The sequence below is a fragment of the Hyperoodon ampullatus genome (assembly GCF_949752795.1).
Source record: "Hyperoodon ampullatus genome assembly, chromosome: 17".
Taxonomy (NCBI): domain Eukaryota; kingdom Metazoa; phylum Chordata; class Mammalia; order Artiodactyla; family Ziphiidae; genus Hyperoodon; species Hyperoodon ampullatus.
Genome location: NC_136930.1, coordinates 51,211,164 through 51,226,104, shown reverse-complemented (window position 1 = coordinate 51,226,104; position 14,941 = coordinate 51,211,164). Strand labels below are relative to the sequence as shown.

The 14,941-nt window shown below is 36.1% G+C and overlaps 1 protein-coding gene across 1 annotated transcript in view; it reads left to right on the top strand.

Annotated features, from left to right (window-relative positions):
• Positions 1–14,941, top strand: part of NUDCD1 (NudC domain containing 1) — a gene marked incomplete at its 5' end in the record, with an annotated part of 84,233 nt that overhangs the window by 25,421 nt on the left and 43,871 nt on the right. Inside the window, 4 exons of the mRNA XM_079722702.1 lie at positions 2,168–2,353; positions 6,196–6,376; positions 10,044–10,226; positions 14,285–14,489. Of these exons, the coding sequence (XP_079578828.1) occupies positions 2,168–2,353; positions 6,196–6,376; positions 10,044–10,226; positions 14,285–14,489 (755 nt within the window). The remainder of the gene's footprint in view (positions 1–2,167; positions 2,354–6,195; positions 6,377–10,043; positions 10,227–14,284; positions 14,490–14,941) is intronic.

Here is a 14,941-nt window from a genome sequence, read left to right as displayed (position 1 = left end):
TATTAAAACATTATTAATCTTCTAACACAGTTATTTTACTTTTCCCTTAAGACATTTATTTTATTAATCCATCTGGAGTAAAGAATATTTTTGTGTAATTTTTTTCCTAAAGATCCCTAGTGTTCCACTATCATTTGTTGACTAGTCCATTTCCTTCACAATAATTGGAAATACCACATCATGTTCTAAATGCCTACGTAGACATCAGCCTGCAGTAAAATTTCTCTCACTTGCCCTTCACTTAACTAACTGGATTAACTGATATTCTCTATTCTCTTTGAATAACATACTGACTGAAGACCACAGTGAGCTTAATGTTTATTGCCAGTAGGCTACTCAGTACTATGCTGTTACAATTCTGTTTCTGTTAGTTGAGCTTTATATCACTAATACCCAGATTTTGTCATTCTAAAAACTTTATGCCAGCTGTGTTTGTCATTGCATTTTCATTATTTAATGCAATATTATGTAAATCAGTAAAATATGAGTACAAAAAGAAGGAAAGTTGCTGTTTTAAAGAAAATTGCATGCTTTAGAAAGAAACAGTGGGTCACTAAAAAATTTGAGGCTAATAAGGATACAGTTTACTTAAATTTTTTTAATATGTACATATATTGATCTAAACAGTTCTAGGAGCAGGGAATGAAATACATGAATCAAGGATTATTTTTGTACTGCAGGAAAACCTGTTAACTAAAAACTAAAACGACAATAAAAAATTAATTGAGGGCTTCCCTGGTGGCACAGTGGTTAAGAATCTGCCTGCCAATGCAGGGGACACGGGTTCGAGCCCTGGTGCGGGAAGATTCCCACATGCTGCAGAGCAACTAAGCTCGTGCACCACAACTACTGAGCCTGCGCTCTAGAACCCGCGAGCCACACTACTGAAGCCTGTGCACTAGAGCCCGTGCTCTGCAACAAGAGAAGCCACCGCAACAAAGAGTGGCTCCTGCTCACCGCAACTAGAGAAAGCCTGTGCGCAGCAACGAAGACCCAACGCAGCTGAAAATAAATTAAATAAATTAATTTAAAAAAAATTAATTGGGACTTCCCTGGTGGTGCAGTGGTTGAGAATCTGCCTGCTAATGCAGGGGACATGGGTTCGAGCCCTGGTCTGGGAAGATCCCACATGCCGCGGAGCAACGAGGCCCGTGAGCCACAACTACTGAGCCTGCGCGTCTGGAGCCTGTGCTCCGCAACAAGAGAGGCTGCGATAGTGAGAGGCCTGCATACCGCGATGAAGAGTGGCCCCCGCTTGCCACAACTAGAGAAAGCCCTCGCACAGAAATGAAGACCCAACACAGCCAAAACTAAATAAATTAATTAATTTAGAAAAATTAATTGAATTGAATACAGTTTGGTGTATGAGAGGAAGTTTATTTTCTCAGTTGTAGCCCTTTTTATATATTTTCTTGTAAAACATTTTAATGATGTGTAATCCATCTTACAACTTTATATTGTAAGGACATATACACAATAAAAATGTGTCAACAAAAACCCAAGTTGTTAATAGCATAATATAGCATTTTCATACCACAGGAATGTCCGTGTAGGCATTTAGAACATGATGCAGTATTTCCAATTAGTTAAAAATACTGGTCATTAATTTTAAACTTAGAAGAATGAAGACTAGATTATTGCATTGAATTAGTTACCTGCCATATTGCTATGTAACAACTTACTTCAGAGTTTAGTGACTTGAAACAAATGTTTGTCATCTCACAGTTTCAGTGAGAAATCAGAGTGGCTTAGCTGGGTGGTTCTGTTCCAGGGTTTCTCAAGAGAATGTAGCCAAGGTGTCAGCCAAGACTGCAGTGATCTGAAGGCTTGACTAGGGCTAAAGTGTACACTCCCAAAATGATTCACTCACAGGGTGCTGGTTTTTGTCAGGAGCCCTCACTTCCTCCTCATGTGTGTCTGCCATGTGCAATCCAAGAGAAAGCAAGATAGAAGATGTAAAGTCTTTTATGACCGAGTCCGAGAAGTCACATACCATCACTTTTATTTCTTAGAAGTGAGTCAGTGGGACAGCTCACACTGAAAGGCAGGGGAATTAGGCACCTACTCTTGAAGAGAAGCGTAACCAGTGCACTGAAGATATTTATTCTGTGTCTGTATGGGTCACGGAGAGGGAGGGATTCATTTATAATGTTTGGCTTCTTTTTAGGACACTGCCTTAGGAAAACCACGAGAGGTGTTTCGACTTCCTACAGATTTGATAGCATATGACAATCGCCTTTGCGCATCCATGCATTTCACATCTTCTACTTGGGTTACCTTGTCAGATGGAACTGGAAGATTGTATCTCATTGGAACAGGAGAACGTGGAAATAGTGCTTCTGAAAAATGGGAGGTGAGTTTTTTTTTTTCTTTAGACTTAGCAAAGTCTGGAAAGTATATTCAAATTAGATCTTAATGATTTTGAAATAACACTTTTTTAGGGATAGTTTACATGTGACCTCTTGATTTTTAAAAATATATAATGTTTTGGATATCTTTTAAGTTAAATTATAAAATGTATACCTTTTATGAAACTGATATATTAGCTATTCCTGTTTTGATCTGGGGTGCGTGCAGTTGTCAAGAATTGTATTTGTTTTTCAGCAAATACCTATTGAGTGCTTTAAAAGTGTAATGCAGTACACTAAGCAATGATGCTGCCACCTTCTTCTTCAAGAGTTGGCCAGAAAATTGCATTGTCATGTCTTTTCTCCTCTACTCTTGTTTTATTTGCTAGTATGTTTAAGGGCCCAGCACACTGCTGCACCACTCTGCTAACTGTCTGGTATGTTTAAACGGGTCAAATAGTAACTTTACCAGAGTATTCCCGACTTAGAAAAATATACTGTAGCATAAATAACTATAGTTACATACCAGTCTCCAAGATGTCATTTTTACTTCAGTTTTTTAAAAACAATGTAACAGACTTAAATCTGAGGGGCAGGTGTTAGGATTTTAACAGTAATAAATATGGAATTATTTTCTCTAGAGCCACAGTCTTTGAAGGTAGAAAGAATGACACTGAGTTTTGCTAATAAGTACAATGTAATATTGCTACTGTCTAAATCTCAGCAGGTGGCCTTTCGTTCTGGGTAGCTAAAGCGATATGAATTTAATATTTTACATCTTATAAAATATTTTTTTCAGACCAACAGATGCCTACAAAGACCAGGCTTTAATTATTTGAGAAAAACCAAGAAGGCCTTAGTGGTTTACCTTTCTTACTAAGTTATACCAAATGCTGTACTACCAAATTGTAGTATGTTCAAAAAACTAAACAAAAAACACAGTAAATTTTCAGAACAACAATAGCCTGTTTATAGGGGGCCTTTGTAGTCATAGTTTCAAATAGTTATTGGACATTGTGACATTTTCTGTTCTGGCCTCCAGTAATACTTTTTTTTTTTTTTTTTTTTTGCCGAGGCAATGTGGTATATAGCACAGCTACCTGAAATAGTTGGAAGGAATTTGGAGAATGATGGGCAGGAGAGATATGAATGAGAATTTATCTGTTATCAAGCCGTGTGGATTCTGTTGGTTTTCAGTAGTAAGAAACACACTGACCTTGTTCACCTAAAGATTAAAAATAACACCACATATTCCACCAGAAGGAAATTCATATAGGTTTATATTTCATTTGGTTTCTGCTGTGTATATCTCCTTGGCACATATTAGGCTTTCGATAATATTTTGTAAATGAATTAAACATTTAAATTTACATCCTCTTCAGTATTTGTACTATCATAATGAAATCAGCACTCTCTGGGGAGGTGGGGAGAGTGGGAAAGGGATGGGACTTGGGCATTACTGAGGTGGGAGGAATACTGAGGGATATTGGTCACTTTGAGAGAAATAACTCAGTAGAGTTTTGAGACTTTGGGGGAATTCGTGTAAGAGAGGAGGCTAAAGGTGAGCATGATGGGGGCATGGTAGGGCCTAAGGGGGCTCAGCAAGCATGGTGGTGATGACTGAAATGTAGAAAGAGAAATAAAAGAAAGCAAGGAAGACTTCCTGTTTCCAAATGTGTGGCCTCTAATGTGATGGGGGTGCTATATATCAACAATATCACAGTTGATTTGCTAGGTTTGTTCAGAAGACTGGAAACTTCAGCCTAAGAATTTTTAAGAGTCCAGACATCTACTCCTCTGGTCTCATTCCAGTCCCTTTCACTCACATGAGAGAGAAAGAAGAGAAGGAAACAGTAAACTGGCTTCTTGTGCTTGGCAAAACTTTCAATTTTTTCTTCCTACGGCTTATTTCTTCTTGTCCCCCAAACAAAAGCAGAACCCACTCAACCAACTATAAAAAACCGTGTCTGTCATCTCTGTTTTGAGTATTTGAGGGTTTTTTTTTTTTTTCCCCTGCTTATGGAAGACTTCAGAATGGATTTCAAAGCTCTACTATTCGAATAATTTTGGCAGAGTTGCTCAAACACAAAGAGAAAATGATGACGTTAAAGCACACTTTTCTATTTCTTTTCTTTTTAAATTAAATTAAATTTTTTTTTTTTTGCGGTATGTGGGCCTCTCACTGCTGTGGCCTCCCCCGCTGCGGAGCACAGGCTCCGGACGCGCAGGCCCAGCAGGCATGGCTCACGGGCCCAGCCGCTCCGCGGCATGTGGGATCCTCACGGACCGGGGCATGAACCCGTGTCTGCTGCATCGGCAGGCGGACTCTCAACCACTGCGCCACCAGGGAAGCCCTTCTTTTATTTTTTATTGAAGTATAGTTAACTTACAATGTTTTGTTAGTTTCTGGTATACAGCAAAGTGATTCAGTTTTACATATATATATTCTTTTTCATATTCTTTTCCATTATAGTTTATTACAAGATACTGAATATGTTCCCTATGCTATACAGTAGGATCTTGTTGTTTATCTGTTTTATATATAGTAGTTTGTATCTGCTAATCCCAAACTCCTAATTTATCCCTCTTCCCCTTTGGTAGTCATAAGTTTGTTTTCTATGTCTGAGTCTATTTCTGTTTTGTAAGTAAGTTCATTTGTATCATATTTTAGATTCCACGTATAAGTGATGTCATATGGTATTTGTCTGACTTACTTCACTTAGTATGATATTCTCTAGGTCCATCCATGTTGCTGCAGGTGGCATTATTTCATTCTTTTTTATGGCTGAGTAGTATTCCATTGTATATATACCACATCTTCTTTATCCATTCATCTGTCAATAGACATTTAGATTGCTTCCATGTCTTGGCTGTTGTAAATAGTGCTGCTGTGAACATTGGGGTAAAGCACATTTTTCTTTATAAGGCTTTCAGGTAGGAGCTGATATGAGGGGATTCCAGATAATGGGTTTAAAAAGAATAAAAAAGCTAATTTTTGTCTCAGATTAGTATTCAGCTATTTATTTTTTCATTTATTTGAAAAGCTTGTTTATAAATTAGTATTAAAACCTCTCCTATTTGGTATTTAATAAAAATATAATAGTCTTTTAGATTATGTGTATGTCTTATAAAAAGAATTTGATAAGATTTTGTGTGTCTTTGCATAATACTTTGATTTGCTTTTTAAAAGAAACTTCAGTGTTTAAATAGAGTTGGTGGAATTATACCTTTTAAATGTAAGCGGGCTCTTCTGTTTTTGAAGAACAAGAAAGTTTTTGTGATTTGTTCTCTAATTCCTTTGACTCTTACCTTTGTAAATTTCCAGAAAACAAAGAAAAACAAACCAAACCAAAAACAAAAGGAAAAAAAGCATACACACACGCACTCACAAACACTCACGAACGGTATTCAGAAACTAAGAGGAAGAAAGCAGAAATAAATCAGAGATGAGACGGGGAAGAGATGCAGTAATGCATGTTGACTTGCTCATGTCCTGTACTGAACATTCTTTGCACTTGACAATTATTTTCTAGAAGATTGCTTTTAATTCCCTTTCTCCTTTAGATGCTGTTTGGATGCCCTGTTGTTTTCTTTGTTTTTAAGCCAAGAGTACTGATCAGTTTTCTCTGTAAAACAATTAGATATTTTCCATAAGTTCTTTCTTCAAGCAATATGATTTAAACTTGTAAGCTTTATTTAAGGGCCTTTTTCATTTTTGTATCCTTGTAGTAAATATGGATAGTATCCGAGTTATTTGTTGGATTGTCAGAATTCTGTGTATTTCCTCTGTGCCGTATACATTCATCTAATACATTTTTGTGAGTGTCATCTTTTTTCTTTTTTGTAGATTATGTTTAATGAAGAGCTTGGAAATCCCTTTATCATAATTCACAGTATCTCATTGCTGAAAGCTGAAGAACATTCGATAGCTACCCTGCTTCTTCGAATAGAGAAAGAGGAATTGGATATGAAAGGAAGTGGTTTCTATGTTTCCTTGGAGTGGGTCACTATTAATAAGAAAAGTAAAGGTAAAACATAACAAAAATCTGATCTCTCTCTAGTGGTTGCCATAATTTAGTAGGTTTTGAAATGCAAAGCAGTTCCTGTAAATGCTATTTGCTTTTTCTTAGGCACTGTGTTATGATTCTGGTACCTGCCACCCAGTGGAATGAATATTTACAGGTAGTTTCTCCTTAGGTATAGGTTATAAAAAAATAATAATGTGTTTCCATAGTCAGATGTGCCTTTTTGTGTAAAAGGAGACACTGTTACATAATTTTGGAATTATTTATTTATTTATTTATTTATTTATTTTTATTTTTTTTTTGCGGTACACAGGCCTCTCACTGTTGTGGCCTCTCCCGTTGTGGAGCACAGGCTCCGGACGCGCAGGCTCAGCTGCCATGGCTCACGGGCCCAGCCGCTCCGCGGCATGTGGGATCTTCCCAGGCCAGGGCACGAACCCGTGTCCCCTGCATCGGCAGGCGGACTCCTAACCACTGCGCCACCAGGGAAGCCCTGGAATAATTTAAGTGTATATTTTTAATATATATAAAAGTATATGTTATGTGTGTGTGTGTGTATATATATATATACACACACATATATATACACACACACACATATACACACAAGATTTGTTCTTCGAAATATTTAATGTAATTTGTTTTTTCTTCCCAGTGTTGTAGTTTTATCTCTGGAGGAACACAGTAACTGAAAACTTTAGATTACGTGTTAGAAAATTTCTGTAAAGGGCTAGATGGTAACCATTTGACTTATATTATAACTACTCAACTATGATGTTGTGGTGCAAGGGCAGCCATAGATGAATGCATAAATGAATGAGGAAGGCTGTATTCTGGTGTTTATGGACACTGACATTTGAATTTTATATAATTTTTACATGTATTTAAATATTCTTTTGATTTTTTGTGATTTAAAAATATAAAATTCATTCTTTGGCTCACAACTTTCTTTTCTTAATATCTCAGTTCCTCTTGTCCCTGAATTACTAACATAATTGTGTTACTTTTTATTTTCCCTGAACATTACAGAGCAGTGTTATATTTCTAGACTCTTTTGAGTGGAATATTTGATAAGTTATATTTTATGGTCAAGTAAGTTTGAAAATGTGGGCATACGATATCCCCACTTCACATTAAGCATATTCAAGTTTCTAGAAATTTTGATTAGAAAAAATTTAATTTTGACCCAGCATTTCCCAACCCATTTAGCCATGGAATAATTCACTTGAGACCTACTGTTTTCCGTCCCACACATGTTGGAAAAGAAAAACCATCCAATAAAATATACAGTGTCTAAGTTTGGGTCTTTAGAGGCAGCTAGGACTCTTTGCTGTGCATGTACCTGTGGAGGAAAAATAGGAGTTTTTATTTCATTCATGAAATGAAAAGTCTATTCCTAAATATGTATGAAGTGAATGTGTGAATGTAGGTGAGGATTTAGAGAAAAAACACTGACAGATGTTGTAGAACAGATTGTATTATTATGTATGTATATGTGTTATTATGTGTAACTCATGACATTGAGTTATGATTTTTGACTATTCATTGTGTAGCTTACAAGCACTACCCACTATACTAAAAATTTGTTACCCCCAGTAACAATATAAGTAAAGGTATGGACTCAACTGAAATGTTTGGGTACTTTTTAAAGCAAAAAACAAAAACAAAAAAACCCTTATTTTCATAGAATAAATTCAGTTAATTTACCAGAAACTCAGAATACAGTTAATTGTTTATATCTTAAAAATTCTAAGTACAGTTATTTATATTTGATTATAGTAGGCAGATCTATATCTGAATGTGTATAAAAATCATTTCTACCATAAACATATTTCATTTTTTAAAAACCCCTTATCAGTAGCTAGAATGGGAAGAAAATAGTCCACACCACACTTTTCCTGGTATCATCAGTTTGTAGCTTTTTTCAGAAGACACTTATCATATACTGGCTGAGAAAGTAGACAGGCTGTAGTCAAGGAATAGGTAGGTTTTTCAGAGGTTGATGTTTCAGGGAAGTCAGTCACTTTTGTGATTTAGAGCACTGCTCTCCAATAGAAATTTTTCCAAAATGAACGTGTTTATATGTGAGCCACTCAGTGTGATAGCAGCTAGCCATGTGTGGCTTTTGAGCACTTGAAATGTGGCTAGTGTGACTGAGGCATTGAATTTCAAATTTTACTTAATTTTAATTAAATAGCTACTCTGGCCAGTGGCTACCGCATTGGACACCACAATCTAGAACAAATTTCATCAGACCCAGTATTTTTTTTTAACATCTTTATTGGAGTATAATTGCTTTACAATGGTGTGTTAATTTCTGCTTTATATCAGAGTGAATCAGCTATATATATACATATATCCCCATATCGCCTCCCTCTTGCATCTCCCTCCCACCCTCCCTATCCCACCCTCTAGGTGGTCACAAAGCACCAAGCTGATCTCCCTGTGCTATGCGGCTGCTTCCCACTAGCTATCAGTTTTACATTTGGTAGTGTACATATGTCCATGCCACGCTCTCATTCGTCCCAGCTTACCCTTTGCCCTCCCCATGTCCTCAAGTCCAGTCTCTACATCTGCATCTTTATTCCTGTCCTACCCCTAGGTTCATAAGAACCATTTTTTTTTATTCCATATATATGTGTTAGCATACGGTATTTGTTTTTCTCTTTCTGACTTACTTCACTCAGTATGACAGACTTTAGGTCCATCCACCTCACTACAAATAACTCAGTTTCGTTTCTTTTTATGGCTGAGTAATATTCCATTGTATATATGTGCCCCATCTTCTTTATCCATTCATCTGTCAGTGGACACTTAGGTTGCTTCCATGTCCTGGCTGTTGTAAACAGAGCTGCAATGAACATTGTGGCACATGACTCTTTTTGAATTATGGTTTTCTCAGGGTATATGCCCAGTAGTGGGATTGCTGGGTCGTATGGTAGTTCTAGTTGTAGTTTTTTAAGGAACCTCCCTACTGTTCTCCATAGTGGCTGTATCAATTTTACAGTCCCACCAACAGTGCAAGAGGGTTCCCTTTTCTCCACACCCTCTCCAGCATTTATTGTTTGTAGATTTTTTGATGATGGCCATTCTGACTGCTGTGAGATGATATCTCATTGTAGTTTTGATTTGCATTTCTCCAATGATTAGTGATGTTGAGCATCCTTTCATGTGTTTGTTGGCAATCTGTATATCTTCTTTGGAAAAATGTCTGTTTAGGTCTTCTGCCCATTTTTGGATTGGGTAGTTTTGTTTTTTAATATTGAGCTGCATGAGCTGGTAAATTTTGGAGATTAATCCTTTGTCAGTTGCTTCATTAGCAAATATTTTCTCCCATTCTGAGGGTTGTCTTTTTGTCTTCTTTATGGTTTCCTTTGCTGTACAAAAGCTTTTAAGTTTCATTAGGTCCCATTTGTTTATTTTTGTTTTTATTTCCATTTCTCTAGGAGGTGCAGACCCAGTATTTTAAAATAGGGATTTATTTACAGAATATTAGGTTGTAAATTTTTTTTATCCTTTTTAAAAAAGGTACCTAATAGTGTGCTTTTTAATAGTACATTTAAAATATTTAGTTTAAATTAGAATTAATATACAAATATATTCAAATATTTTTATTATATAGTTTTTTATTTGTAATTTTTTTGTTCTAAAATGCTTTATTTTCTTACAGATAAAAAAAAATATGAAATTACTAGGCGTAATATTCTCCGTGGAAAGTCAGTGCCCCATTATGCCGCTATTGAGCCCGATGGGAATGGTCTAATGATTGTCTCTTACAACTCCTTTACATTTGTTCAAGTTGGTCAAAATCTTGAAGAAAGTAAGGATGAAGACATGTCAGAGAAAATCAAAGGTAATTTTACTTTGAATATCCATAGAGCTCCTGTGTAAAATATGTCTGCTTTGTCCTCCCAGCTAGGTTATGAGTTTTACCAGGTCAAGATAGGTGCTTAATTTTTCTTTATTTTCCTTTATATTTCCCAGAATGGTCTTTTATAAAATATACCACCTAAGTAGTGTGAACTGTTCAATTTAATACTTCTGTAATTACCAAAAATGTTTTTAAAACCTATATATTATCTTACCTGATTAGATATTTAATAAATACTTATTGAATGAATAAACAAATACTAATGTCTACTTGTTGTTGGTGTTTGAAAATCCAGCATATTAGTATTGTCAATAATAGTTTTTAAAAATAAGCTAACCTCTGTTCATTATAGGTGTCCTAATTACGTGTTCTTATCTTTCATACTAAACTGAAAGAGGGTTCCTTGGGGGTAGAATCACTGACTAAGTTTTCTCAGTGTTGAATTCATTCATGAATGCATGAGTGAATGAATGAAGGTAATGTTTTAGAATGAAAAGAGTAAAAAGGTCTTTCAGGAGAAATTTATATTTGTATACAAAAAGTACATATTCTTTAGAAGTATTCAAGAGAACATTTTTCTATAATCATTACTGTTTATATTTCTGGTATTTATAGCCAGGGACTAGTATATTTTACTTAACAGAGATTTTCACAATATTTAACAATTATATATATTACTCTTTGAATCTACCCTTTCTATTACTTTAACAACTTAATTATTTAAAATAAAAATTAGTTTCACTATTTTTATAAGTATATTTTTATATACTTTTATAGCTTAAAAAATGAATCCTTTGAAATGTATTTAAAAATACTTTCCAGGGCTTCCCTGGTGGCGCAGTGGTTGAGAGTCCGCCTGCCGATGCAGGGGACACGGGTTCATGCCCCGGTCCGGGAAGATCCCACGTGCCGCGGAGCGGCTGGGCCCGTGAGCCATGGCCACTGAGCCTGCGCGTCCGGAGCCTGTGCTCCACAACGGGAGAGGCCACAACAGTGAGAGGCCCGTGTACCGCAAAAAAAAAAAAAAAAAAAAAAAAACTTTTCAAATACTTAATTTATATGTTATATAATATTTGAATAAGTAATAAATATTTGAAAAATATTTTCTCCAGGTTTGTAAACATGTACACCTCCAATTATAAGGGTTGTGCTTGGTAGCGTTTTATTTAGCATCTTGTGATGTTTTTATGTGAGATCCCTTTCTGAATAAATTCTATTTTGTCTTAGTTATAATGTTAAACTCTCCTAAAGCTTAGCCAGAGCAGCTATCCATATCTCTAGACCACATGCCCTTTAGAACTCCTTTGGTAAGCGGTTGTGGAAGAATGAAAGACTGCCTTAATCCTTAGAAGCAGTCTGCCTAGTAGCTAGGACCATGTGGTTCCAAGACAGATTTGCAGGCTAGTTGGGACACATCATGTGTTTAAATCACTAGCCACTAGTCCAGTGTTTCTTTTGTTGACATCTCACTATATTTTGCATTCCGCCTGAATTCGTTTTTCCCTTTTAGTGTAAACCACAAGTCCCTTCCATTTTTCTGTTTCCTTTCTAATAAATAGCCCTTTCTTGTACCCACTTTCTCTTGGGAAATTTCTTCTGTATTTATTTTGTCATTGGACTTTCACAATAAGAAAGGAAAATTGTTCTAATTTTTAAAAATTATGCATAGTTCGTTAATTAGTATGCTTTCTTTTAAGCACTCTTTTGAGTATGTATACTGGTTTCATTTTCCATAAACTTCAAGAAGACTGATATTATCTATTACCTATTTGGTATTGTCATGATATTATAAATAATGATATTTTCTTTGAAGACCTAATACAATCTGTAGAGATATAGAAAGGTACTCAAAGCAACCAACAATGGAAAAAATTATTTAGGTGTTTGTATAGTTTTGATGGAGAGGGGAGTAAGAAAATTCTGGCTTTCTCTTTAGTCTATGTCCATGGCCTTAATTTATACTAAAAGCTCATGTGATTTTGAAGGTTCCTCCCATCCCCATATCTGGCAGAAGTTATATATTGCATGATTATTATGTATAAACTGCCTTGTTAATGTTTGTGGGAGACGAGGGATGAGTAAAACATTTCTTACCTTAGAGAGCTTATAGTATGTTTTTTAAGCTATATTTCAAGCTTTTTCAGTAAATTTTTATTAAAAGTACTTCTAAAGGCAAAAGATAGAGGATCTGAGACTTAAAGGAATGTGATGCAAGTTAGATATTACCCCGAAGTAACAACTTTATCCTAAAAATTCATGCTTTTTTTTTTTTTTTTTTTGCGGTACGCGGGCCTCTCACTGTTGTGGCCTTTCCCCTTGCGGAGCACAGGCTCCGGACGCGCAGGCTCAGCAGCCATGGCTCACGGGCCTAGCCGCTCCGCGGCATGTGGGATCCTCCCGGACTGGGGCACGAACCCATGTCACCTGCATCAGCAGGTGGACTCTCAACCACTGCACCACCAGGGAAGCCCCCCATACATTTTTTTAAAAATTATTTTAATTTATTTTATTTTTGGCTGCGTTGGGTCTTCTGTTGCTATGCGTGGGCTTTTCTCTAGTTGTGGCGAGCAGGGGCCACTCGTCTTTGCAGTGTGCGGGCTTCTCATTGCGGTGCCTTCTCCCGTTGTGGAGCACGGGCTCCAGGCGCGTGAGTTTCAGCGGTTGTGGCTCGCAGGCCTCTGGAGTGTAGGCTCAGCAGTTGTGGTGCATGGGCCCAGTTGCTCCGCGGTATGTGGGATCCTCCCAGACCAGGGCTCGAACTTGTGTCGCCTGCATTGGCAGGCAGATTCTTAACTGCTGCGCCACCAGGGAAGCCCGCATGTTTTATATTTATTTCTATATTATCAGATTTGTTAAAAGAAAAATTTTAATATCAGATAAAAGTGACCCTTCCAGGAGACACACCATGCTTATGCTATATCTTTCAGCATATCAAGTACCCCCCCAAGTTTTAACATAAAACCACATGAAAATAAAAAGAATAATAACCCACATTTAGTGAGAGTTTATAATATATTTAGCTAACAGAATTGATATTAAATGTTTTACATGCATTAACTCATTTAAATGTCACCAGTCAGTCCTAAGAGGTGTGTAATATTCTGTTACACTATTTTACAGATTAGAAAAATGAGGATTAGAGGTATAGTTGTGTATCAGAATTATTAAATGGTTGAACCAGGATTCAGACCGTGGACTAGCCAGCTCTGGAGCACTAGTTCCTAACAGCTCTGTTACATTCCTTTCTGATGAGTGGATAGACAGATTAATGTTTATGGATGCCATTAAGCAAATATTTATTCATTTTGCATTTAAGCCCTATTTTCCTACTTCCATGGTGATAGTATGATGGGTCTAAAAGTGTTTCTTTAGTAGATAGCTTTTTAGGACACAAGCTGAGGAGTTAGAGACGGTGATGAAGGGAGGATTCTTTTATTGGGAACTTAGACAAAATATACTGACAGCCCTTGAATTTGCTATGAAATTGCTTTCATGTTGTGAATGAGGTAGAATAGCCAATACTTTATAAGGAGAATATCTTTTATTTTTGTGTGGACATGTATCCCACCAAATAACAGTAGTCTCCTGTATCACAGAGTTACTATATTGCCCCAACATTGGCAAATCTAGGCTGTGGTGAAAGTTTCAGACAGGAGTTTACGACATATTTGGTATTCTTTTGAACTCGGAATCCACTGTGTGTGTGTGTGTGCGCGTGCGTGTATAAGAGGAAGAGGGAGAAGTAGGGAAGTAGGGATACTGAGAGGCAGGAAGAGAAGGAATGGGAATGAAAGAGTTGCTATGATTTGTACTGTATGAATGTGTATCTCTTGGAGCATGAGGTAATCCTGGAACAGGAAAATGTCAAGTAAATTGCTACAACTCTTTTGAGTGAAAATTCCCCATGGAGATCTCTGTGTGTTTGTTCATAATTATTTTTTTGTGAGACGATCACTAGAAAATATGCTAAGATAGGTGTTCTTTTGTATGACCTAGTCTCAGCTTTTTAATTATATAATGCATTTTTCTTTTCCTAAAAGAACCTCTGTATTACTGGCAACAGACTGAAGATGATTTGACAGTAACAGTATCGCTTCCAGAAGACTGTACTAAGGAAAACATTCAAATACAGTTTTTGCCTGATCATGTCAACATTGTGCTGAAGGGTCAGAGGTTTTTGGAAGGAAATCTCTATTCATCTATTGATCATGAAAGCAGTACATGGATAATTAAAGAGAATAATAGGTATTTTTATAGTTTTATTTATATTTAAAATTTTATTTTTTATTATTTCACTTTTTCCTTCTTCTCTTTTTATACTTTCTGCAGTGGTTACATCATAGGGGAATACTACAGTAGGTCCATCAGTATTGCTGATTATTTTTCTTAAGATAGATTAAAAATGGAATTACTGTAGTTAAGATTAAAGATACTATTATAGTTATTGTTTATATTATACTGCAGTGCTTTTCATTACCAGCTCTGGATACAATAATAATAATAACAAATAATAATAATCAATAGGTGAAAGTAGTCATTTATTTATATTTGTGCTTTTTAAACTTTTTAATAGAAATAATTTTTTTCTATTAACTTTAATTTGCTAATTAGTGGAATGCTACTCTGCAATAAAAAGCAGTGAACTACTGATAGACATAATATGAATGGACTGAAAGAAGCCAGAGACAAAAAGTACG